Genomic DNA, 27,455 nt, shown 5'->3' on the forward strand with positions numbered 1-27,455 from the left:
GCCAGCCAGTCAATAAGCATTTATTAAGCATCTCCTATGTTTCAGACATTGAGGGTAGTTACACACACACACAAACAGAAAGAGAGACAGAGAGACAGAGACAGAGAGAGAAGAGAGACAGGAGAGAGATAGGGAAGGGGAGAGAGAGAGAGAGTCCCTGATTCCAGGTCTTCTATGCTAGACTATCTCTCAAACACAGAAATTCCTAGATGATTGTCACTTATATTCTCCCCCTCACGAGTGTGCTGAAGTCAGCTCCAACCCAACTCTACTGTTAAATTTTCAGTATAAGCATTTACACCTTAGAAATTGGCAAACACTAAGAATTCAGGCTTGATTTATTCTTCTGTAGATTATTTAGAAAGAAAGTGAGGGAGTAAATGTGAATAATGCATATTAAACTCAATATATCATACATACACTTTGTTATTTCAGAGAGTCAGTTGTTAAACATTTACCAGCATACCCTAGGCTCCTCTTTACCATGATTAAGGCTTCCAGACAACCAGATAAAAGATATGTTGTTTTTGTTCGGTAGTTTTCAGTTGAATCTGATTCTTCATAATTCCATTTGAGGTTTTCTTGGCAAAGATACTGGAGTAGTTCACAGTTTTCTTCTCTAGCTCATTTTACAGATGAGGAAACTGAGGCAAATAGAGTTAAATAACTTGGCCAGAATCACACAGCTAATAAGTGTCTAAAGCCAGATTTGAACCCAGGAAAATGAGTCTTCCTGACTCTAGGCCTGGCATTCTGTCCACCGTGCCACCTTGCTGTCCCTAAATGGTTTTAGTTGGGGAAAAAAAGCAAAATGACATGACCATGTTAGAGTAAAGTTACAGAGTGTCTGACTGTGGCTGATCAGACTAATATGAGCCCAGAATGCGCTACCAGAATTGGGCACAAATAGTCCATATGAACATTGGGGGGATTCTCTAACTTTGCACATCTTGCATTTCTTCTGAGCTACTTCAGTTCTGCTTCGCTCATAGAGACAGCACCTTCTCTGATGAGGGCACACCATCCTGTGCCAGGGTCCTGTGCCAGGGTCTCCCATGTCATAGAATCAATTCTAAAGTTCTTAAGAGAGACCTTGAGAGTGTCCTTGTCTGACCACCTTATGTTTACCATGTGTGAGTTTTCCATAAAATAGTTTTTTAGGCAAATTTATGTTTAGCATTCAAACATTCTGCAGAAAAGGAAAAGAATAGAATCCAATAAACACTTATTAAGCACCAAGCTAGACACTAAAGCAATGGAAGCCACCCCTTCCCTAGTGGATAAAACTGGAAGACATTTGAAAGCAATCATTTTCCTCTCCCTTACTTTAAAGATGTACTGCAATAAAAATCCATTCAGCTAGAAGAAGAGACAAAAAATCATGTCAAGTGTACAGACCTAGAATTCTTTTCCCAAAAGAGGCTTTCCAGATATAGTTTGTATACAATTCAATCAGTAAGCATTGACTAAGCTCCTACATGAGCAGCTAGATGGTGCAGTGGATGAAGTGCTGAGTCTGGAGTCAGGAAGAATCATCCTCCTGAATTCAAATTTAACTTCAGATATTTGTAAGCTATATGACTATGGGCAAGTTCCTTAACCCTGTTTGCCTCAGTTTCCTCATTTGTAAAATGATCAAGAAGGAAAGGGCCAACCACTTCAGTACCTCTGCCAGGAAAACCCCCAAAATGGCATCACAAAGAATCAGAAATAACAACAACAAAGCACCTCCACTATATCCAGCTCCCCACTGGATGCTATGGAATACTCCAAAAAATATGACATGTCACCTCTATTCTTCCTCCCACACAGCTGCTAGATTGATATATATAAAACACAGATCTGACCATGTCATTCACTTTCCTGCTCAAGAAGCTCCAATGGCTCCCTCTTTCCTCTAGGATCAGATATTAATTCTTTTATTTGGCACAAAAAATCCTGCACAATCTGTCTTGCCCCTTTCCAAACTAATTTCATATTTCTCTTCTTTATTACCTCTATGTCCCAGACCTATGTGCTTTTCCCCATCCCTGACATTTCCCATCTCCAAGCTTTTGCCCAGGCTGTGTCCTGCCGTCCCCACCTCCATCATTTTCCCACATTCACCTTCCTCATCTTTCCATCTTGAAATCTTCCTTTCAATGCTCCTCTGAAGTACTTGTTACCTCTTAAAAGAAATCTTTCCAAATTTCCCAATTGTTAGATGTCTCCCTCACCCTGAAAATACTTTGTACAAATTTTGTATTAAATCAACGATGTACAAATTATCTCTTCCCAATAGAACGTGATCTTCTCGAGAATAGGGGCCGTTTTGTTTTTGTCTTTAGGTGCTCCATGCTTTACACAGTGCCTGGCACATAATACATGATACTCCAAGTGTCTGGTAAATTTAATTGAATTACGTCGACAAGGAGACATAAAAAGTTAACTGACAAAATCAGTTGTGACAAGAGATGTCTCAGGATGATCTGTGATGAGGCAACATATAACTGACACATTAAAATGAAATAGAATTTGGAGAAAGGTAGAGAAACTCTGCATTTCTCTTTCCTGGTCCTGGATTAATCTGGCCATGCAATTTTGGATTCATTGGTTTTTCCCTCTTGTGCCTCTGAAGTGGGCGATTGCATAGAAGAACATCAAAGACAGTCCTCCAAGTTCTTTGTGTTGCCTTTCCTTTCTTTGCCCCTTTCCTCCAGACAGCCAGCATGGTCAGGCTGTCTGAGAAGGAGCCTGCCCTTCTGTCCCATGTGTTTTGATCTGGGCTTCTGGGCCTTGAAGCTGGCAATGGCATTATCATCCGAAATGCCAACAAATAAATAGATAAGAGAGTGGGAGGAGAGGTGACAGAAGAGGGTTTGATCTCCTTAGAAGGAGGAGGAAGGAATGCTTGCTGAGCAGAGATGCTGAAGCAAGAGCAAAGAGAAGAGAATATCTTCTGAAGCCCCTTTGGTTTGGAGTGTGACCAAGCTATAATCCGGGGTCCACATTGGATCAGCCCCTCAGGGCCAGACTCTCCCCATACCCCAAGCCCAGCTCAAGCCTTTGTCAAAAACTGGAGCTTCCGCTCACAAACACAGGCTTTTCCAATCCATTATATATCATCAGAGGCTTAGGGCTGGAAAGGAGCCCTGAGCTTATGTAGTACAACCTCCAGTCCCATTTAACAAATGAAGAAACTAAGGCCTAAAAAAGTAAAATATTTGGCCTAACATCACATAGGCAATAAGTAACAGTGCATAGACCACTGGATTGGGAACTGAGAAGACTTAGATTCTTACAAAATAGGCTTTTCCAACCTTTTCCAATCTTAGCCATTTGGGGGATTTTCCTGGCAGAGACCCTGGAGTGGTTGGCCATTTCCTTCTTGCTCATTTTACAGATGAGGAAACTGAGGCAAACAGGGTTAAGCATCTTGCCCATAGTCACATAGCTTATAAATGCCTGAAACTAAGCCCTAAGAAAGGGAAATATTTGACCCAACATCACATAGGCAATAAGTGACAATGCATAGAGCCCTGGGCCTCAGATTACTCAGCCTCAGTTAGTTGAGTGACTCTGGGCAAGTCACTTCACGCTTTTTGCCTCCGTTTCTCATCTGTCAAAATGAGGCAGAGAAGGAAATGGCAAACAGGCCAGTATCGTGGCCAAGAAAGCCCCAGATGAGGTCCCGTAGTGTCGGATGCACCTGAGCTGCCCCTCAGTAAGTGGCTGTGTAAGTCAGACTGCAGTTCCATTACACTTTGGCTGAGAAGTCAGAACTCACACTAGTGAAATCATTAGCAAAACAATCAAGCAAGGATCACACAGATATCCGTGTGTTGCTTCAAGGTTGACCAAATGCTGTGTACACATTTGGTACAAATAACACCGATGCTCAGGTGGTGATGTCTAATGGAGAAAGGGCTAGTCTTGAAGTTGGGAAAACTTCCCCTGACATCTATGGCTGTGGGATGCTGCACAAGTCATTCACCCTCTCCAAGCCCCAGAGCTCTCTGAAACTTCTATAAACTGCAGAGACAGAGTTTCCTCATTGGGAGTGTGATACACAAGCAAAATCACAGGTTTGGTGTGTGTGTGGTTTTTAAGGTACAGATAATGCTAGGAGAATCTGGAGCTGTCAGAGACCGGGTTATAGCTGTCAGAGACCTCATGCTACTGAGCAAATACACCCAGTAAAGTAACCCTTTGGTTACCACAGAGGTTGGTCACTCAGACCTTGCCTCTCCAGCCCTAGAAGTCCCTGTTGCTGGCAGGGTATACACCAGATGATGCCCAAATAAGTCCACCTCTCTCCTCCCTCTACCAACCCCTTTGCCCACAGGGCTCTCAGGACCCATGCTAATTAGAAACTATGGAGGGTGGTCCTCTCCTGCCATCACTGACTCCTATGAAATTAATTAGGGCTCAGATCATTACGATGTAATGGTTAGGAACTAATTCCAATCACCACAGATCCCTCAACTGTGTGCTCTCCTTCTGCTCCCGTGCCCCCCACCCAGCCCCAGCTGTGAACCCGAAGAAGCAGACTCCCCCAATGACTGACACACTGGGGTAAAAAGAGATTGGGGAGAGAAATGAAGCCCTGGAAATAGATCGCCAAGCAAACAACGTTCCTCTGGCAGCTGCTCCACCATTCCCTCCCCCCACTCCCGCCCAGGAGGCAATTTGGGATTGGCTCTTGCCTAGCAGCCTGTGGGGAATCCCAAGGGATGGAGTCCCCGGTGAGACTGGAAGCTACAGTTTTAGCCTTGCTTACTCCTACCCCTGGTCAGTTAGACCTCATAACCCTGTGGCCCTAAAGGGGCTGCTTGGTCTCAAAAGCATCAGAGGTGCAAGGGCCTTTAAGGAGAGTAAATCCAAAAGCTGTGGTTAAGACCCTGGTGATGTTACTTAGGTTTTGCTTAGTCCCTCTATCTCAGCCAGTCCTAACTGTCACTAGGAACATCATGGGGAGCAGAAAGGAAGAATTTATTGCATGATCCCTATCCTAAAGGAGCTTTCAGTCTCGCTGAACAAGCTAAACTGATGTACATGAAACCAATGGTAGGGTTTTTTTTTTAACATGATAAAAATAGTAACTGGTTTTGTCAAGCATTTTAAGGTTTACACACAATATTTCATTTGATATAAGATGGCATATATAGATTAAGAGTGCTAGAGAATTTTAAGAGGAAGAGATTGATGTGAGCTCTGGTCATCAGAGGTTTCATGGTAGAGATTACTCTACAGATTTCAAGGAAAAGATCCAATTGCCTAATCTTTTCTAAGTTTCACACATTCTCTCTCTCTCTCTCTCTCTCTCTCTCTCTCTCTCTCTCTCTCACACACACACACACACACACACACACACACACACACACACACACTTACAGATACACTCCTGATAGGCAAAAACAACCTTATTGTGCCTTTCTAGCTCTAGTTCTTAGCTCAGGGACACTTAATAAAATATAATTTATAGAATGAAATTAAATACATGTATGTATATACGTATATGGCTGTGACTTAGAATAAATCAGCTCATCTCTCTAGGACCGCCGCTTCTTCCTCTGTAAATGGAGTCAATGATCTCTGAAATGTCTTTGAGCTTTCATGTTCTGTAACTATTTGGATGTATGTGTCCACTTTTTAGTAATCCTTTTCCCTTCTGTGACATCCCATTCACAGATATGTGCATAAAGGTATATACTCCCACATGCACATTTCCTAATTTATACATAGATATCAATAGGTATGTAAATGCACAAGTATTCTCCTATCGAGAGACAGAGAGACAGAGACAGAAAGCCAGAGAGAGAGACACCGAGAGATACAGAGAAAAAAAGGGAGGGATGAAACAGAGAGAAAGAGACATTGACAGGGACAGAGAGATAGACAGACAAAAACAGAAATAGAGACAGAGATAGAGAGACATTCACAGGGACAGAGAGACAGACAAAAACAGATAGACGGAGAGAAACAAAGAGAGAGGAAAATAGAGACAGAGAGAGGGGGAAGGAGAGGGAGAGGGAGAAAGAGAGGGAGAGGGAGACAGAAAAAGAAAAAGGAGAGGGAGAAACAGAAACAGAGACACAGAGAGACAGAGAGGGAAGGAGAAACAGAGACAGAGACGGACAGAAAGAAACAGAGAGACAGAAAGAGACGAGGTGGGGAAAGATCATAGGGAAAATAAATGGAGAAAAGAAAAAGGATCAGGTCCCAGAAAATTGGTGATTACATCTTAATTATAGTACTTGAAATGAGGCTCTAGGTCTTTCAAGTGGCTGTAATGGGATTTTGTCACAACAGATCTAATAATAATAGTAATAACAGTTAGCATTTATATAGCACCTACTATAAGTCAAGCACTGCATTAGGTGCTTTACAAATATTCTCACTTAATCCTCACAGCAACCTGGAAGGTAGGGGCTATTATTATCCCTATTTTACCACTGAGTAAAGTGAGGCAAACAGAGGATAAGTGACATACCCAAGATCACACAGCTAGTGTCTGAGACTGGATTTGAACCCTGGTTTTTCAGACTCCAGGCCCATAGTTCTGTCCACTATCCCACCAAGAGCCACAACTAGGACTACTTACATTCAGGGAAAATACAGTCTGAGGGAGAAGAGAGTGGGGAAGAAAATGGACCAGCTCAGGTGCATCATAAGAGAAGGTGGCTGGTCCCCAAAGGAGTCCAGTCCTGCACTAGGGCTGAGGGCTCCTAACTCCCTACCCCCTAAGAGAAGGCAGAGAGGGGCTAATAGGAAGACAAGACCCAAGGTTCCACAGACGGGACCCTGGCTATGAGTGTATTGAGGGCCAGAAGCAATGGTGGAGAGAGGGCCTGGGTTCAGGTGAGAGAGCAAAGACCATCACCGTCAGAAGGGGAGTCCCATCCCCAGATGTCAAGACCCTAGGAAAAAGCCTCAGTTACATCCATACTGTGGTGTTCAAGCATTGTCCAGGCCTGGCACAGGGAAGGAAAACCAAGCAGCCTGGTCAAAATGAAAACATCTTTCTACCCTCCCACCTACACTATACAAACACACACACATATATGGCAAAGAGGGAGCAGCAAGAGCCTTCTAGCAGTGCAGCCCTTCTGATAGTGCAGTAAAAAGAAATTCCATAACTAGTGCCTAATAATTAATGCCCTTCCTGACCCAGAGCTGATTTACATGCTAATGAACCTTTCTGTAGCTAGAGGGTGGCAGCTTTATGTCTCTAGGGTGTCTCAAAACCCAGACTCACTCCCAGGAAATGAAAGAAGGGAAAAGAGAGGAGGGTAAAGAGGAAAGGAAACAAGAAAAAAAAGAAGCAAAGAACAAAAGAGTCGATAAAAGAGGGAGAGAATTGGACGAGTGAAGAAAAAAAAAAAAAAAGAATTAAGAACAGACTAAACTGGCAATCCCCACACTGGAGTGTTCCCTGGAGCGTTCTCTGGAGCCCTGATATTCTGTGCCTCAGTGTGACAAAGGAATAGTTCTGTACTATCAATGGTTTTTCCCACTAAAATATTTAATGATGCACTTTGGTAACTCCATGATTTCAAAGATGGAAGCTCTTTCCCCCAGCGGATATAAGAACCACTCTCTGCCTTCTTCTTAGGTAAGATTCTTGTCTAATCTCCATGGAGCATCTACCAAAGAGATGGAAGCCTTCCTCTTCAACTTTAGTGTCTAGGTGGTACAAATATACCAACCCATGAAATTAACACACATATCCAAAATAATATTATGTGTTATACTCTCCCAGCATGAAAATCAGCTTAATTTCCTCAGTATTGCTCCAATAGCTCCCCACGTGATCTTTATTTTAAGGGACATACCCTACAGGCTCCTGAAACTCATTTTTATGGGTTCCATTTTTTTATCAAAAAAGAGAAAAAAGCAAGAAGGAGAGGAACAAAGACAATGGGCAAGAAATAAGAAGAGTAAAGAGAAAATAATCCCATGTGTAGCATGCCTCTAGCTTTAGCCTTTCATGTGCCCCCTCCCAGTCCTCATTTACCCTACTCTGCCACCCCTCCCCACCTCAATTTCTCTCCTCAAATGCCCCACTCTCTGTTTTGCTTCCCACAAAGTCCCACAGATCTTGTGCAATCTGGCGGTTATCCTAGCCTGCCAAATTTCCAACTGGGCTTCATCTTGCTGCACCCACTCTGGCGTAACATTTAGATGCCCTTGGCCATCCTCCTTACTTCAGGAAATCAGAAAAAAAAAAAAAACAAAAAGATGAGTTCCCTAGAGCCAGGTGTGTGAATGTGTCTGTTTGGTGAGTGGGGGACAGCCATCAGGCAATTAGCCTTCTTCCTGGGCTGCATTCCTTCTTCTCTCCTTTGTCCTTGTTTAATGAACACATCTCCCTTTTTCTCTAATTAGATGCAACAAACAGACTTGAACCAGAATTTTTATTTCCCAGAAAAGCAAACGCCTGGACACAGTAAATATGTCATTAATCATCATTCCAAGACAGAGAACCACCAATGGGTGGGAGAAGCAGCCAGGAGCCTAATTAGTGGCTTGGGGCCTCATTGTTCCACTCCTACCAGCACCCAGTCCTGCCCCTTCTCTACTTCTTTGCAGAAAGTAGGAGAGATCAATCGAAGGAACTCCTGGCAGAGTCAAACTTATGCAAATGCCTCTTGTTAGCAAAACGAAAAAGCAAACTAAAAGAAATGAGGAAAAAAAATAACCTTTCTATCCTTCCACCAACACACACACACACACACACACACACACACACACACACACACACAGAATTTTATTTCCATCCAGGAAATTGTTCTTATTATCGCTTGGCTATTTATAGTCTGTGTGTTGTCTGCTGAGGAGCCCCAAGCCAACGTGTTAATGTGATCTGAGCTCCAGCTTGGGCCTGAGTGATGCTCTCCCCTCTCCAGCCCCAATGTCTCAGCTCTTCTGAAACAACACTTCTGCATTCTCCTCCACAAAGAGACCAATCAGACCTACTCCGTGGGAAAATGGGATACCTCTTCTCCCTAAAGGGCCTCGGAGATAGAGGTCTCCACCTACAGTGCTTCCCCATAATGAAATCAAGGGAATAACGATAGCCTAGCTCTTGTAAATTCTCCCTGGTGACCTAATGGCAGAGGCTTATTCTAGACTGTTTTATACAGGCTTAAGGAAAAAGCCTTTTAAGATTTGGTAAAGGAAGTAAGCCAAGGGATACCATGTGAAGATCTTTGTGTCCATCCATTTTCCATCTCTATCAAATATAGAACAAAATGGGATAGGACAGTTTCTCCCACATAATCATCATTTAATGGATTTTTTTTGGATTAAATCACAGGGATCTTAAGTGTTCAATCTATCTGATCCAGCTTCAGCTTTTCATATATTAAGAAATTAGGCTCAGAGCTTTAAGTGGCTCGCCCCAGATCACAGTGGTAGAAAGGAACAAGTCACTTAACTGCTTCTTCATCTTTTAAATGGGGAGATAAGAGCAACCTTGCCTACCTCACAAGGGGGTCTGAAGGTTCCCAACGACATTGGAAATGAAAGCACTTTGGAGAGATTAAAAAGTGAGACAACGAGGTGAGATGTTAAAGGGGGCAATTCATAATGGCCTTGCCAACATTTTCACAAACCGTAACTACTGCTACGCTTTCTATTACTGGGCTCAGCTGTGGGACAATAACAGGAAACAGGATGTGCTGCTCCCCCAAAAACTAAAAGGGAAGTGGGTACCTAAAATTCCACCTCAGTATTGAGGCAATTGGTGGCTTAGTTGATAGTGTATTATGCCAGAAATCAGGAATATTCATTTTCCTGGTTCAAATCTGGTCTCACTAGCTGGGTGACTCTAGACAAGTCACTCAACCCTATTTATTCTAGTTCTTCATCTGTAAAATTAGCTAGAGAAGGAAATGGCCTATCACTCCAGTATCTTTGTCAAGAGAACCCCAAATGGCATCATGAAGGGTCAGAAGCGACTGAACAATGCTCTTAAGAGGAAGAAAGTCGTTTTTATGGCTGGTGTTGGTATAAAAGTTGAAAGACTGGCTTGAGAGGAATAATTAAGGAAACATGGAAAGCTCACCAACAATTGTGGTGAGAGTATGTAATGAGTTTCTATTTCTATCATATCAATAATTAAAATAGTATCATAGGAAATTTATCCAGGGCCCCAAAATTTAGAAGCAATGATAGCATTTGTACTCTTTGAGTAGAAAAAGCTCAAGCTCAAGCTAACAAGAAAAAGTCATTCAAATAAGAAACTACCAAAGGGTGGGCTTCTTCCTCCTCACTCCTAAACTGTAGGTGAGCTCCTGCCTGGTATCCACCTATCCAGTCTTCCCACCAGTGACTTCAAGAAATTCCTACATCCACTCCCCATCATAAATCAGTGTCTGGGCTCTCTCTTCCCAAAGAACTTCAACTCAATTTGTATTATTACTTACCCTGGGTGAGAGAATTATTAGTTGCAGCTTTTGTTTCAGTGAGGTTGGCAGGAGAATATGAATGAATTAGTCCACCATACATTTCAGACCAAGTGTAGAGCTTTGGTATCTCAGCTATGCATTGGGAGTAGGTGGGAGAAAGACTGGGTAGAGAGTATCCAATTCCCTTTGATATGTACAGCCTTCAGGATGTACCAGCAGAATGTAATCACCAATGAGATTATCAGGTTGAGTCTTGTATAGCATACCAGAGTCACAGACTTCTTCCCCTTTGCTAGATTCTATGCAAGAAAAAGATTGCCCAGGTTTGGGGCAGGGGGCATCATAAAATGATCTAGCAGGGCTTCTTAACTTTTTCCACTTGTGATCCTTTTTTTGCCCAAGAAATTTTTACGCAACTCCAGATACATAGGTATATAAAAGAGGTATACAGATAAAATGCTGATAATAAATCATGATTTCCCCACTTTTATTTACATGACCCCTCAGTTTAAGAAATCCACAACGCACGGTTCAAGAAACTTGAAACATGAACACAGGCATAAAAGACAAAGTATCAGCCTACAACATGCTCAGTGGTCTCTCAGCACTAGAGTTCTTAATCTGGGGACTGTATACACCCAAAGAATGCATAGACAGATTTCAGGAGATTTGTTTTTTAAAAGCAGGGGAGGATAAATACATCTTTATTTCAATCAAAAAAACTTTACCAGTCTTCTTAAGGGGTCTATGATCCACAAAAAAAAAGAAAAAAAAAAAAATCAAGAACCCAGACCAACACATAGGTCCCGGAAAAGCAAATAGAAGGAGTAGAAAATACAATACTAAAGTATTATATATAATTAATCTTCAGTAATCCTTCTGCCTGATTTCCATTAGATCAACCTGATTTCTTTTGCACTTCTGGAAACCTAAACAAATGTCACTTTTCACAGCAAATGAAAAATTTGACTTTGTCATCTTGCCTTTGTCCTGTATACAGGTCAGACTTTCAGTCAGAGGGTTCCTAAAATCACAGGATTATCATAGATTTCAAGCTAAAAGAGTCCTTCATTTTACAGATGAAGAAACTGAGCTTTAGAAAGAGGGATAGACTTGCCCTCCCAGTAGAATATGAGCTCCTCAGGCATAGTAACTGTTTAATTTTCAGCTTTCTGTCTTCAATACCTAGAACATAAAAGGCTCTTTAATGCTTGTTGAATTGAAATGAATCGTCTAAGATCATATAACTAGTAAGTTGCATAGCTGGGGCTTAAAGTCTAATTCCAAATCTCATGTCTTTCCTCACACCTCATTGCCCTCCCAGCCTACACTGAAGGCTACATCCTTACCTCTGCTGAAATGGAATAATCCACTGTCAACATCTTTTTCTTCAGAGTCCTTAATGGCTTCTGGGCTAGAATAATCAGTGTTCTGTCTTCCTTTCCTTTTCCTTTCCTCTAGACCCTGCTTCGGGATGGAAAGCGGGAAAGCATTGTGAGTACCCTTTTTGTCTCACCTGCTGATGTGGAAAATGGACAGCGCATCGTGTGCAGAGCCACCAACAAAGCCATCCCAGGAGGGAAAGAGACCTCGGTCACCATCGACATCCAGCGTAAGTGTTGCTTTGTACCCAGATCCCACCAAGGCTTGAAGATAGGAGATGGAGGGTCTAACAGTCTAGTTCATTGTCACACAAAGAGTTTGTCCCCAATTTACCCATGGTCAGTATTGACATTTTCTGTCTGTGCCCATACACACAGAAGAACTGACTGGTAAAACTAGTTTGTGAGTCAATAGCTAGTTTGGCTATATTTACATGATTGAAATGGAGAGACATACTATCACTTTGGGGAAAAAAAATAGAGTACACTCTTTTAATCATTTCAGACTCTCTGTGACCCCATCTGGGGATTTTTTTGACAAAGATATTGGAATGGCTTGCCATTTCCTTCTCCAGATCATTTTACAAGTAGGGAAACAGGTAAACAAGGATCCTGTCTTGCTCAGGATCACAAGCTAATGTCTAAAGTCAGATGTGAACTCAGGAAGATAAGTCTTCCAGACTCCAGACTCTATCTACTGTGCTACCTAGTTGCCCTAGGGGAGGAAATTCAAATGTTTAAAGTTCAGGAAAGCATTTCATTTTAGAGTTGCCCCCAGGGAGCAATCACTGCTAATCAGCCTCAAAAAACGTAAAACGTTTTAATGATGGCTGACTGGATGGCTCCTTTGATATTTCTGACATCATTTGATATATTTAAATAATTATTTGTAGGACTCAAGATATGGGGCTTCTTTGCCTCTTCTTGTGTCATTTCCCTCTGCAACTAGAGCACAATTAGGACACCAGGTGGCAGTGTTTTGGGTTCCATGGTTTGAACAATCCACCAGTAGATACTGTTAATTAACCCAAGAGATTAGAATATAGAATCATAGAATTGTAGACTTTTAGAACAGGAAGACCTCTCAAAGATCATTTTTGTTCAAATTCTTGTGCAGATAACTGAAGCCCAAAAAAGGAAGATAACATTTAAGATCACATAGGGTTAAAATTGAGATCTTCTGCTCTTTGTAATACATACGTTTCTACTTTTTCATGTTCTTAATAAAATTAGTTTTGTGGCAATCTATGCCACAATATGAATTAAATCTTCTTAATTCTGGGTAATTCTAGAATTAGAATTTAAGCAATTTATAGAACCATTCTAGATTCTGTGCTGATATAAACTGATCCATAGGGATACAAGGTAGATTCCAGATATTAGAGAGATCAACTCAGGTCCCTGAGAAATTTATTTCCCTGTTCTAGAAGAGAATGATTTGATCAGTAGCATACAAAAGATAGAGCTTGAATTCTAGATTGTAGGAGACATCACTTGGGTTCTATTATACCACAGTTTGGGTCTTATGGTGAATTTTAACTGCTGAGAAGGGGAGCTCCATCTTCACAATAGATTTTATCACCTTGACCCACTCAGGCATTTCTTTTCTTCCCATTCTGTCTGGGAAGCATCCTCTTTTGCTTGGCTCCTTCCTAACCTGAGATTTGAGTTTCTATCCAAATGATTACAGGAGTTACCATCCATGAAAGGATCTTCAAACCCTGACTGTTTTTCCAAGTAATAATGATTCCACTTAGCTTTTGGCACATAGTAGAGTCTATTGATTAATTTAATGTCCTATATTTGAAGGGAAAAAATGAGCTTTGAAAGAATTCCAAGGTCATCCACTGCATCTCAAACCACTGCCAGTCATCTTCACTTATGTCTTGCTACGGGACTTCAATGACTATGGAGGAGAGAATGAGGCTGTAGACTTTGCACAGTTTTACCTCACTCAAATCCAACTTATGCACAAATTAAGACATTACCTTCATAATGTCACTGGAACCATTGATCAGACAATCAATTAACCTGCATTAATTCAGTGTTTACTATGTGCCAAACACTGCCATTGGGATACAAAAAGGAAGAGGGCTCCTGCCCTCCAGGAGCTTACATTCTAATGAGAGAGACAAGATGTGAATAAATAGGTACATACAAAATACATACAGCATAAATGAAAAGTAACCTTAAATGGAAATATTCTAATTTCTGAGGAGACTAGGAAAAACCTTCTGTAGAAGGTGAAGTTTATTCTGAGTCTTGAAGGAAGTCAGAGATTCTAAGAGGTAGAGATGAAGAGGGAGAGCATTTAGGAATGTGAGACAGGAGGTACCAAGGTAGAATGTCCTGTGTAAGGAGCAGAAAGGAAAGACAGTTTGGCTGAAATTTAGCATTTGCGAAGAGTAGAAAAATGTAAGACAACTGGAAAGGTAAGAGAGTTACATACTAAAAAGTCTTAAATGCCAAAGGACAGAGATTCCTCCACCCTCAATAAATGATCCTCACTAAGCCTCAAATTAAACCTTGTCAAAAGATGGGAGATGAGAAATGATAGCACATCATTTCCCAACTACAAAGAATGTCTCCAGAGCCATCCCTCTTTCACATATACCCACCCCTAGTCTGTCTAGAAAACATGGTTGATCTTAAGAAACAGAAAATTCTAAGATTTAGGGCCAGAAGAAACCCAAGGGATGATCTCATCCATTCCCCTTATCTTCTAGAGGAAGGACCAGAGAATTGAGGTGATTTCCCCAAAGCCAGGAAGTAGGAAAGCTGGGGTTTGAACCCGACTTTGCAATTCTAATTGTCTTTCCCAGGTTCTATGTAGATAGGCTTCTAGGAACTGGCAGCTGGGGCTCTGAGAGGGAGAGACACAGGAAAACAGCAGGGCTTCAGCTCTAACCCATTATCCATCATATGAGGAGAATATCCCCCATAAACAAGATCATCATCATCATAATAGCCCATCTGACTATTAAAAGGCTGTTTGTCTACATGTGCTCTAATGAGATGATCAGTTTAACAGGGTGGCTCAGATGACAAATGTTTCACAGGACTGGAGAAGGCAGTGCCAGGTGCTGATAAATTCCCTGATTTCCAAATAAGGATCATCGTCCTACCCCACTCCCACCCCAATTAAGACTAAAGTAAAAGATGAATCAGCTGAATTGAGGAATGGAGATCCAAGTGGGGATTAGAACCCAGATGAGCTGACTTCCCACTCTGTGTCATAGACGCTTCCACCTTCTTTGGAGTACATCCCAGGACCATAGCCCATAGAGACAAGCCTTCAGCTTGCTCATGAAAACTTATGATATTTCAGAACCACAGAACCATAGGGTTTAAGCTATAGCAGTAACCTACTCCTGGATAAAGATACTGCTCATCCACAAAACATCCCCATTATTGGAGTTGTTGTTTTTCCTTCATTTTCTAAGAGAACCATGACATTAGAGAGGTGATGCTGGGACATACAAGTAAATTGGATTGAAGTGAGGGTCACCAATCTCATTTTCTTCTCTGGAACCATCTAGGTCCAGTGGCCAAATATAGATCAGAATGACTGGAGATGGCCCTGGGTATAGTGGGAGACCTTAGCCTTTTTAAGTTAAATAGGTTTCAGTTTGACCAAGACTGTGCCCAATGAATGATTATGTTTTTTACTTTTACTTTTACTTAGTCAAAACAAACAAACAAAAAAAAAAATACATGGGTGCTGTGGAGAGAGCACCAGCCCTGAAGTCAGAAGGAACTGAGTTCAGATCAGGCTTCAGACATTAACACTTCCTAGCTATGTGACCCTGGGCAAGTTTCTTAACCCCAATTGCCCCAGAAAAAAAAAGACAAAGGAGGTGCTGAATAAACACTCTAATTCCTTTCCATCTCCTCATTTATCTGCAGTCTCTCTATCTCACTATAGTCTTCGCTTTTTTAAGCAGTCTGTCTTTGTAGACTGATAGATAGAATAGTGTCCTTCAAAAGAGCAGAGGTTGCTGAAATACAGTGGTAGGGAGAGGCCCTGGGATTAACCATGGGCCACCAGAAGCTCACTCACTCCTCCTCCTGGGGAGTAAGTCAAGGGATAGAAGAAGGTTCCTCCTTTGAAATATGGCCTAGAATGCAGTATCATCTAGGAAAAGCCACAATAATATGGAAGGAAAATGACAAGAAGACTGATACCAAAAAAAAGAAAAGAATTTTTGTTGTTTAACAACAAGAACAACAACAGAATGGGGATTCCACAGGAGAAGGTCAACGTGATTGCTGACTAAATGTCCATGTTTTAAAAGTTGGGGGAGAAGAGAAGAAATGATACTTTCTAACACTCTAAGCTGTATAGAAGCATCATGGACTGCTTTACGAAGTGAAGAAGAATGGTTTCAGGAATAGCTAGTACTAAATAACTTCTGAAGTCCCTTACAATACTTTATACATGACTTTAAGCTTAAAAAGAATGAGGATTCCCCATATATGTATTGATTGTGATTTTCACAGATTTTTCAATAAAATTTTACTTCTTAATATTAAAATTACTTTTGTTGACAGATAGTAACACCACAAGCTGGAGCTCTACTTACTAAAGTGAGAATTATGAATATCTTTAAATCTCAGAGATTTAGTCAAGAATGTAATGGTGTAAATCAATTTGTCTGATGATTCATTATTATTAATATAACAATGGAACAAGATACAGCTTTATCAGCTAGGAATTTATGCAAGACATTATTCATTTGCACAAGCTAAAAACTTTTTTTTATTTATTAGAAAGGTTCTCTCCTAATAAACATATCCAGAATAATGTATAGATTTTTTCAGACTATCACTTTCAGAAAGAACAGAGAAAGAAAATTAATTCATTAGAAGAAAAAGGTCCAGAAGAATCATCTTTTAGATGTAATTTCATTATGAGTTTCCCCTCCAAAAAAAAGGCATTAAAGATTTTCAAAATAAATTCTTTAGTCTTTTTTATTTTACTAAATTTGAAAAATAGTTTTAAAAAATTTTTTTCACTAGGAGAAAAAAGGGGAAGACCTATAGTGTAGGACAAGTCAAGTGTTCCAGGTCAATCAGGTATTGGCCCACTGATAGGTTCCATTTGTAATTTTCCCTAGGTTAAAAAGGGAGCAATAGAAGCCTTAGCCAATCAAAATGAAGCAATGGCCTGAAATCTTCCAGAAGTTGTTGAGATATCTTATCCTAACCCATATACACAAAGTCACTTGAGTTCATCTGCCTTTCTTTGTACAAATGTGATAATTTACTAATGACAGGTATAGCTTCTATCCCAAGCCAAGTACACCAACCACAGTTTACAGATTTTAACCTGTCCAAGAGGAAGAAGGCCTAAGAAACCCTTGACAGTAAGATTTTTTTCAAGTCCTGACCTTAATGTGGCCATCCACACATATAAACTCATTCAGAATTACAAAATCTCAAAATTTGAGAGTTGAAAGGAAACTTGGCCGCCATTTAGTCCAAATAGGACATGAAAGAAATCCCTATAATAATAAAAAACGCATCAAATAGTCATGCAGTTTCTGTTCAAAACCCTCCAAACAGGGAAGCCCACCACTCCTCCAGGTCACACATCCATTCCACTCCTGGACAGCTCAAGCTGGTAGAAGATTTCCTACATCAAGGCTGAATTTGCCTCTCTTCAATCGCCCCTCATTCCACCTAATGGTACTCCCAGCCAAGCACAGTTAGTTTAATCCCTCTTCCATATGCCTGTCTTTCAAATATTTGAAGGTAGCTATTGTGTCTCCTCTCCCCAAATCTTTTCTTCTCACATGCACACATATACACACATGTGTGTGTAAAGATACACCCTATGCAATGTCATACACAAACTCACAGACACTTCCCAGTCACTCTTTCCCATCCCAGATCCCTCATCTAACAGATAACAAGGAGACCAGGGACAAAATCAGCACTGCCTTTGCAAATCTCCTAGTTAACCAAGGAGAAACATCTGAACTCAAGAAAACCACGTGTTTGTTTATTTGTTTGTTTCCCTTGGTCTTTATGTGTTATCCCAACGGAAGACAAAGCCCTAAGATTGACTAATGGGAGAGAATGCACAACACCCCCCACCACCTTATCATATCTGAACACTGCAGCCAGCTGCCAGATTTCAAAAGGATGTTTAGCAAAATTGCTGAGTCAGAAAATCAACCCTCCTCCTACTCTCTCCAAAATATAACCCTCTTCCCCCACCAGAAAACACCACCCACCCCTGAAATGCAAGCCTTTGCTGATTGAAAATACTAACAGACTCACAGTTGTAACATCTGCTCCATGTGATTTTGGTTCCACCAGCTACATCAAAGATGCCCTCCTGTGAGTTATGCAGCCGACATCACAAGTGGGATTAAAATCATGTTTAATAGTTGAATATGCCATAAACTATTTATATCACTAGAGCTCAGCAGGTGCCTGAAAATTCATATCCTACACCTTGGGAAAGAAAAAAGTAGAGGGGTTTAGGTGCTTCAGAGTCCTCAGTGTGATTGTGCAAATTTTACCAAGAAAACTCAGTGCTGCGGAATCACAACTCAGGCAGACCTTCCAGAATTAGGAGAAACTCAGGCAACAGGAAAGCTAGATTAAATGCCTGGAGAAAGGCATTTAAGAGGCAGTGTGTTACTGCTGGTCAGGGTATCAATGGAGAGGGAGAGGATGCTATAATGAAGTAGATTGTGGAACCAAGCAAATGAATTAATCAGTCGACCAACAAGTTTTCATTAAGTGATCACTATGTGCCAAGCAAAGTACTAGGAGCTGGAGATACAACTGCAAAAAATGAAATTATCTTTATATTCTATAAGCAGAGACAAACACCAGATAGTTAGGGATAAAGAACACTAGTTATTGGAGGTATCCTGAAAGACTTCATGGAGAAGATAGTGATCTAGTTGAGTCTTGAAGTAAATGAGGAATTCTATTACTCAGAGATCAGAAGGAATACATTCCAGTCATGGGGAACAGTCGATACAAAGGCATGGAGATGGGAAATAGAGTACTATGTGTGAAGAACAGAGAGAAGATCAGTATAACTGAAACATTAAATATAGAAAGGGAAGGGAGAACCTCATGGCCAGAAGAGTACATGAATAGACATCCCAACAACACCCTTCCTTCCAGACCTGGATTCCAAGAGTCCTATCACTGCCTAAACTGCCTCGTCTATGACTGAGACCTAGATTGACTAGTTTGTAATGACTGGGTCTTAATTGACCTTTAGTTTTTCAATGTGTCAACCCCAACACAAGCACCCCCAGAATTAGAGGCCATTGGTCTAACTGAAGCTAGTGGCTCCAAAACAATTGACTACACTTATCTGAAGATGTTTTATTATCATAGTATCATAAGTAAAGTGAGATGAAATGACGTGATATTGAGTCTAGTATAATCTTTTCCATCCTAACTTCAACTTTTTTCTAGTTATACTTTTGGAGATCTTAATAAATGCATTCATGTAGTTCTTGTTTGGATCCTTAAGATTCCAACAGAAACAAATATTCATTAATTTCCTCCTATGCACTGAACACTATGCCAGTCATTTGAGAGGTCTAATTTAAAGAGTAAATAAAGCTCTAAAACCTGTTCCCTGACCCAGAGAACTTACAGAATTACAGTAGAGAGATATAGTATATATACAAATAACTACAATACAAAATGATTACTGGTTAGTACATAAGGAAAACACAAACAGAAAATTACGTGAGGTCTAAGGGAGGAAGGATCATAATAATTTGGGCAAGGGGGAGGGGAGCAGCAGAGTTTCCCATAAGATTCTTGAATTCAGACTAATGAACACATTTACACAGTGCTTGCTTTCAATAGGATTAAATCAAGCAATCTCATTCTTGCAATTATCATAACAAGTCATTATTGGTTGACTAATGCAACATATATTTTGGATCATTGCAATAATTATTAATGCATCAGTTATTAAGCTTTTGCCCATCACAACCCCATTCCAATTGGAGCAAGGACAGGGTTAGGGTGGAGACATCAAGAGTAATACCCCTAGTCTTTGGGTCTCAGTGTAAGCAGAAAAAATTCTCTATCAAATCCCCAAATCACATGTGGGTGAGCCATATCCCAGTGAGGGGCCTCGTGATTCATATTTAACAAAGGAAGGTGATTAGCTGCAGTTAGGTAATGATAGGGCAGAGTCAGAAGGCGGCAAGGGGCCTGAAAAAGCCTGCACCAATCTAGGCTGGCTATGTGCACTGCTCTCATTGGTATTCGTCACTATACTTGTCTTTATTGTCATTTGAATTACACATTTTAAAATGAGATTAGAGTAAATTGCAAATACCTATAATTTGCCTCATAATTCTCCATGAAAAGACAGGTGGGTTGGTGTCTTGGGTGGCAGACACCTTCCAGAGTAAATAATCCCCAGCCAGACTCAGGGGGAGGTAGGGAAAATAGGAAGAGAGGAAGGGAAGAGAGTTCCTTCATAGTGATTCATCCCCTGCTAATTAGGGAGCTTGGTCTTCCCCTTCCTTGCTCCCACATCCCAGTGTCTTTCCCAGCTGCCCACAGTCCCCCACACTATGCATTCCCAGCACAAATGTTTCCTCTCACAACTCCTGGGCTCACTTCTCTAAGAGAGTTGATTCTTTCCCCAGCCCCAAAGTATTCCATCTTTGGACACTTCCAGGAGATGGCCTGACTATTGGGATAGATAGACCAGGCCCCCAGGGTAAATTTTACCCAAAAGTGAGGGATAGTGACTGCTCCTTTCCAGTCACTCACTGTTCTCCCATAGTTCCATCAAAGCCATAGGGGCTCTGCATCTCCCATGGGACACTGGATGGAAACAAAATAGGTTTTTCCAAGAGAAAGTATCTCAGTGTAGCATAAAGGAAGCTGGTGTAGAAGTCAAAACACATTCTAGTCCTTCATCTTTCACCAATTGACCAGTCACTTCAAACTCATTGAGCCTCAATTTCCTTATCTGTGAAATGAGCAAATTGGACCAAATCAGATCCAAGTCCAACTCTTTGTCTCTTTGCCTAGTTAATTGTGAAATAAAGTTATGATCCAAACAGCTATGATCCAAGGTCCTGGAGATTATGCTCCATTAGACATATATTTTCTGACATGGCTAATACATCAATTTGTTGTATTTTATCATACTTTTTACTACAAATATGGGAGGGGTAGTAAAAACTACAATGATGTTAAAAGCAAAAGCGAATCAACATAACTTTTTTTCTGTTTAATTAAGGATAAAACACATTCCATGACCTGGAATCTCAGTCATTTTTCAAGCGTGTTTGACAGAAATCAACCTCTGTGGGAAAAAAGAAATCTAGCTCAGCTATGGGTACCATACTCACCTCACCCACCTGATCATTATAACCACAGGCAAATCAGTGTGCCTCGGTTTCTAGATCTACAACATGGGATGATACATACACTTATTATGTATCTGCAGGGGTCCTGAAACTACTGCCCACCGGCCAGATGCAGCAGCTGAGGATGATTATCCTCCTCACCCAGGCATATGAAGTTTCTTTATTTAAAGGGCCACAAAACAAAGTTTTTGTTTTTACTATAGTCTGGCCCTCCAACAATCTGAGGGACAGTGAACTGGCTCCCTATTTAAAAAGTTTGAGGACCCCTGAATTCTAGAGTATTATTTTGGAGAAAGCTCTTGCAAACCCTGAAGTGCTATATAAATGTGAGTTGTCAAAGTCAGAGAAACAAGACACAGCTAAAGGATGACAGAGACATGCACAGAGAGAGTGGCTGACTTATCTAGGTTTATTTTCTTTCTGGCTCAAGGGAAGATGCTGTTGTCCTTTGGCTTATTGAGTCCTGTTTCTCTGATTTAAATTTAAAGTCCTCATAACTCTTAACATCTATCTCTCTGTCTTTGATCTCTCGATTTCTCCCTATCTCTCTGTCTCTTCTTTGTGACTCATCTCTCATTGCTTCCCCATCCTTTTTACTCTGCTCTCTTCTGTCTTTTTTGGAACCATAAATTTAGAACAGGAAGGAATCTGACCAATCATCTAACTCAATCCCATTGTTTTATAGGTAAGGAAAATAAGGTCAAGACAGACTAACTTATCCAAACTGGACTGGTTCACCCCTCCTTAGGCAACCTGGTGGTCCCCCATTCCCAGGGGGTCACCATATTGATGCCGAACGAACTTAGTGCAGACACTCAATCAGCATAGCACATGGCAGCTCAGAACTCCTGGGCTCAAGAGATCCTCCAGTCCCAACCTCAACCACCTGAGTAGCCAGGACTACAGGTGCTTACCACCATGCCCAGCAACAGACTAACTTACCTAAGATCATACAGGGAAAAAATGTCAAGAGTGGGATTTGAAACCAGGTATTCTGAAGCCAAATCCATCATGTTTTCCACTAGGGAAATTATATATAATTAAATATATAATATTATAGACATAATTTATAAGCATATATATAATGTATATGCTTTGAGGGATGGAACTAGGTGTTGCTTTGGATAGAGTCCTGGGCCTGGAGTCAGGAAGACTGAATTCAAATCTAATCTCAGACACTTGCTATCTGGGTGATTGTGGGCAAGTCACTTAATACTGTTTGCCTCAATTTTCTTTAAATAATGATTGTTGATGAACCCCTATAAGTCTTAAGTGTTCCTCAGAAGATTGATTCTCAGACAATTTATATATTCTGTAGCAATTTTGGAATTTTTACTGGATTTTGTTATAATGTAGAAATGTTAATTTTCACAACCATTTTAAATAAAATACTTCATTTATGTTTTTAATATCACATATACCCCCAAAAAATTAATAAATAAATGCTGGTTATGGAAGAAAAACCCCGAATGGGGTCACAAGGAGTTGGACACAGCTAGACAGCAACAAATCTCTTGCTTTTACTGTCTTCTTGAAGTTCTTCTGTGTGTGTGTGTGTGTGTGTGTGTGTGTGTGCGCACGCGCATCTCCCCATCTAACACAACACTCTAAAGTTTAACTGCTTATCATATAAAAGGAAAATTCTCTAGGTTGATCAAGGAACTGAAAACCCTGTGACTCCAATAAGTACTCAGTGGAGATGATTAAACTGATGAAAGGGCATAAATGTCACTTGCAAGTTAAACAGATGCATCAAACTGATTATAGGAAATGTTATACAGAAATTTCAAAGGCAGGAAGTTTGCCTTTAAATATATACACAAATACATACACCCTTTTTGGAAGTTGATCATTCTTCCTAAAAGTCAGGAGTTGGCCAATGTTGACCCAGAGGGTTCATAATAGCTGTGATTTCCTGAGCAAAGTTTCTGTTTAAATGCCAAGTCTTGACGCCCATTTCTGCTAAGAAAGGGTCCTGGTTTCCTTCCGGGAACATCCTTCTTGCGCATTACAAGGGGCTCTTTTCAGTCGTGTGGCAGCTGCTAGAGCAGCAGCTACACGAATGCTTCCTGTAGTTGAATTCCAGGCTGTCTCTATCCTACAAAGAAGGAGTCTTTAGACTGGGCCCTTCCATATGGTAGCCACTACTCCTTTTGCCTCAAATCTAACTATATTCTTGTCTTTGCAGATCCACCCCTTGTCAATCTGTCTGTGGAGCCACAGCCAGTGCTAGAAAATAATGATGTCAAATTCCACTGCTCTGCAAAGGCTAACCCAGCAGTCACCCAGTACAGGTAAGAGCTAGCAGCTGGTCATCTGGTCATCCACCTGTCCCCTTTAAACATATATATGCACATACCTGTGCAGGTAAAGGTCACCTCTGTCAGGGATATGTTGGTAAATGTTTAATAACCAGGGAAAGAGCAGTTGCCCATGGCATACTTTAAAGATTGATCTGCAGTGTTAACATTTTCTAAATCATGTCCTTAGGTCTAGACAATCAACAAAACAATAAATAAAGCCCTGATTGCAAATCAACATTTCCCAATTTACATTGAAAATTTAACAAGCAGCTCTCTTGAATTTGAGCTGTCTTCAGCATACCACTGCTCCTATCCCACATTTTATATTATAAGATATATTCCAGACACTAGGCTCAGGGAAGGTTGATTGGAAATACCATGCTGAATACCAGACTTTTGTATACTCTGGAAAGCTCTACAATTTAATAAGAAAATACACCTTTGGCTGGCTCTAGCTCTTGAGAACACAAGTAGGAGAGGAATGTTGAGAGATGAAGTGAGAAAATCCTAGAACCATAGATCCATACTTGGAAGACTGGCCTAGCATGGAACATACATGGAACTGATGGAATGATAAAAGATTCCATTGTGGGTTTTCTAGGACATATCAGTTTTGATCTGTTGACAGCTATGCATGGCCAGATACATTTCTGAAAGTATACACTTGTACAAACATATATGTATAACTTAGATATAGATAGACCTATGGATCCCACAGACTCAGAATTAGGAATTCATTTACTCATGCTAAAAAACAAAATGATAAAACCACACCAGAAATGAATATTAAAGCAACAGAAAACAATCTCAGTTCACATGACCAAATAAAAATAATCTCAAACCTGTCTTTTCCTCTGCCTCTTCACCCTCCCTCCCTCCCTCCCATCCCAATTTTAGGGATTTGGAATAAAGTTCCTCTAAACACACATAGTTTTTTTAGGGACCCAAGGTGTAGGCAGTTTCTTGATTCCAGCTTCATGTTTTCTTTTGCCTCTCCCAGATTAGCTTCTTTATTTGCCCCTTGCCCAGTAGTAATTACCATCTGCCCACTGCCCCCAGGTTATTCTTCCACATCCAGCCTGATTATGAATTCATCAGAGATTTCTGTTCTTCCCTCTCTTCCCAGAAGTCTCCATCCCTCCAACCCACAGCTTCTTCACAGACACACTCTTAGGGGGAATGGCAGCTTTGCTTTCCTCCAGAGAACACTCGTACTCTGTGTTCAGGCACCCTGAGAATTGTAATCCTTTTCCTACTGAATCTGTTACAACCCACCCCCATGAAAAATTTACCATTCCCTGCAAATTATGCCAGGTACAAAGATAAATATATAAATGTTACATAATATCTTATATTTGGAAATATTTCCAAGTTTATACACACAGATCACAGACAGGAAACAGTTGCATGCAAACATATCATGAATAAGTTCTATACAAAGTATAACTTGCATATATTCTACTGCATTTGTAGTATCTTCACTCATTACCCTGAAAGCATCTGATGTTAGCCCAGCCAGATAGTGCTGGCATCTCTGTGGTGAGCCACTATCCCACCTGAGCCCCTTAATTCTTAAGGCAGGTGGCTACCCTCAGGTCCACTGGCCTATAGTCCTAACTGGAGCTTTGTAAATTACCTCTATTCCCTAGGGCCCTCTACGACTGAAATATGTGAAATATCAGCAAATATATATAGGATGGAACTTTTTTTAAAAATGGACAAAAGAGGTGATTTTTTAAAGATCCCTTCCAATACAAAAATTCCTTGATTCCCTCAGATGGCTTGAGAGGTTGCATGATCTAGTGAAAAGAACACATGACTTGGAGGCAGGAGATACTTAGTCTGACCTTTAATTAGCTATGTCAGAATAATCTCTGAATCTTAGTTGCCTTATCTAGAAAATGGGAGCAATTGTACTTGTGTCCCCTACCTTATAGGACTGTTGTGAAGGGAAAGCTTTATAAACCTTAAATCGCTATGGAAATCTGAATTGTTACTATTAGATCAAGATCTGTGACTTGCCCAGGATCATACAACTAGAAAGTGTCTGTGGTTAGATTTGAATTTAGGGTTTCCTTACTCCACTTAGCTGCCTCATTAGAGACTTAGCTTTCACATCTACAAAATGAGACTAATAATAAATAGCCTTAGCTCCTAAATTGGTATAAAGTTTTAATGAGATAAAAGTATGTAAAGGAATAAATAAATATTGTTGTTGTTATTATTAAATTCCAGTTGTCAAGACAGCCTCATTACTACAATGTGACACTGTTTAACATCAACTCTCCACTCTCCTCTCCCCATTTATCAATCCTCACAACCATTCAGAATTCTTGGGAGACCTCCTGAAATCAGAAGAGTTCAGGCTGCAAGAAAATGCAGAAAGCTTTACCTCAATTTAGGATTGTGGGTGATAAGTTCTTTGACTTTGATTTCCCTTCTCTTCTGTCACTGGAGGCGGAGGGTTTAATGGGTAAAAGCCCTAAAATTGACATCTGGAAAACCTGAGTTCAGATCCTACCTCAGACCCTTATTAATTGTGTGCCCTTAATAATCTATCTTGATTTTAGTTTCCTCATCTGTTAAATGGAGATAATAACTCCTACTTCCCAAGGTTGTTGAGAGGATTAAATGAGAATAATAGTAAAATGCTTAGCACAATGACTGGCACAGAATAGGCACTATATAATTGTTAGCTACTTCTGTACCAACAGACCTTTACAGCCACAGAAACTGGGTCTGTTGTCAGGCAGCTGGGCATTCCAGGACCTGTCATAATTGAAAAAGGCAAAGCCCCCCACTTCAGGTTGATCAGGATAGCCCAAACGTGAGAGTAGAAAGTCTCCAGTATTCCAAGCCACTAAGCTGACTTTGTAGAGACTCAGGTCCCCTTTGTTCTAAAATAGCATTAGCAGAAGGGAGAGGTTGCCGATCCTTCCAACCCCCATTTCTGCCCCCCCCCATCTACTTTAGATTGCTTCTCTCTTCCAGAGGATTGAAGATGTTGAGAGAAGAGGGCAGTCTTCTCACACAAACAATTGATTTTTACACGATTATATGGGATGAATTGGTTTGTCCACTCCCAATTCTTCTGTATTTTTTCCTGTTTCTCTGAAAATTAGATACTTGGGAGGGGGAGGGAAACTCAGGGGAGAGGCAGAAAAATGCCTAGTCTAGCTGGGTGGACAGACTGGGACACTCAGCAGAGAGGATCTCAAGAAATCTTTCCTCTCATCCACACATACTCTGTTCCCCCTTCCTCAGGGGTCCACATCACTCTCTGTTTCTGTTCTCTGTGACCCCCACTCCACCCCCACCCCATGCCACTTTCGGACCTGATTTAGAGGGGTGGGAAAACCAACTTGGTGATACTTGAGGCTGAGTGCCTCATAACACACTAAGCTTTTTTTCTTTCTGTTGATATAAATAATTAATCTTTTTATATTGGCTCAGACCAAATGAAGCATTGATTGGGAATAGTTTAAGCTGAGAAATGGAGAGGGGAGGTAGAAAGTAGATGGAGGAAGGAGGAAAAAAGAGGAAATGAAAAAAGGAGAAGAAAAGAAGGGGATGAAATAACTTGAAGGAAAAAAGGCTATGTTATGCCTTCATATCTAAATATTGTTTTTCAGCTTCAGTGAGTATTTAATTGCTCCTTACTTAGTATCAAATGAGATAATGTATGTGAAAACATTTTGTAAACATCATACTCATATTAGTTACTCTCATCATTTTGATAACAACTAATAATCTTTATCTGAATTTTGGAAAAGTTCTGTTTTCACCTCTAAGCTGTGAGATCACAAGGTTTTATAACCTTATATTCTTGGGCTATATTCTAGTTCTGAGGTGAAGCAGGTACAAATTGTTTTAGAAGGAGATAAAAGAAGAAAAACAATGGAGGAAGAGAAAAAAAGGATAAGAAAGGGAAGGGAAGAAAGAACAAGAGAAAAAGAAGAGTAAGGCTAAGGTAGAAGGAATTAGGAATAATTTTAGGGT

General features: G+C 40.6%; 1 protein-coding gene across 2 annotated transcripts in view; it reads left to right on the forward strand.

Annotated features, from left to right (window-relative positions):
• KIRREL3 (kirre like nephrin family adhesion molecule 3) overlaps window positions 1-27,455 on the forward strand; it is a 755,533-nt gene that overhangs the window by 697,696 nt on the left and 30,382 nt on the right. For both annotated transcript variants that reach the window (XM_031963702.1, XM_031963701.1), the window contains exons 7-8: window positions 11,853-12,003; window positions 23,342-23,447. In XM_031963702.1, the coding sequence (XP_031819562.1) occupies window positions 11,853-12,003; window positions 23,342-23,447 (257 nt within the window). The remainder of the gene's footprint in view (window positions 1-11,852; window positions 12,004-23,341; window positions 23,448-27,455) is intronic.

The sequence above is a fragment of the Sarcophilus harrisii genome, chromosome 3, assembly GCF_902635505.1.
Source record: "Sarcophilus harrisii chromosome 3, mSarHar1.11, whole genome shotgun sequence".
NCBI classification, from domain to species: Eukaryota; Metazoa; Chordata; class Mammalia; order Dasyuromorphia; family Dasyuridae; genus Sarcophilus; species Sarcophilus harrisii.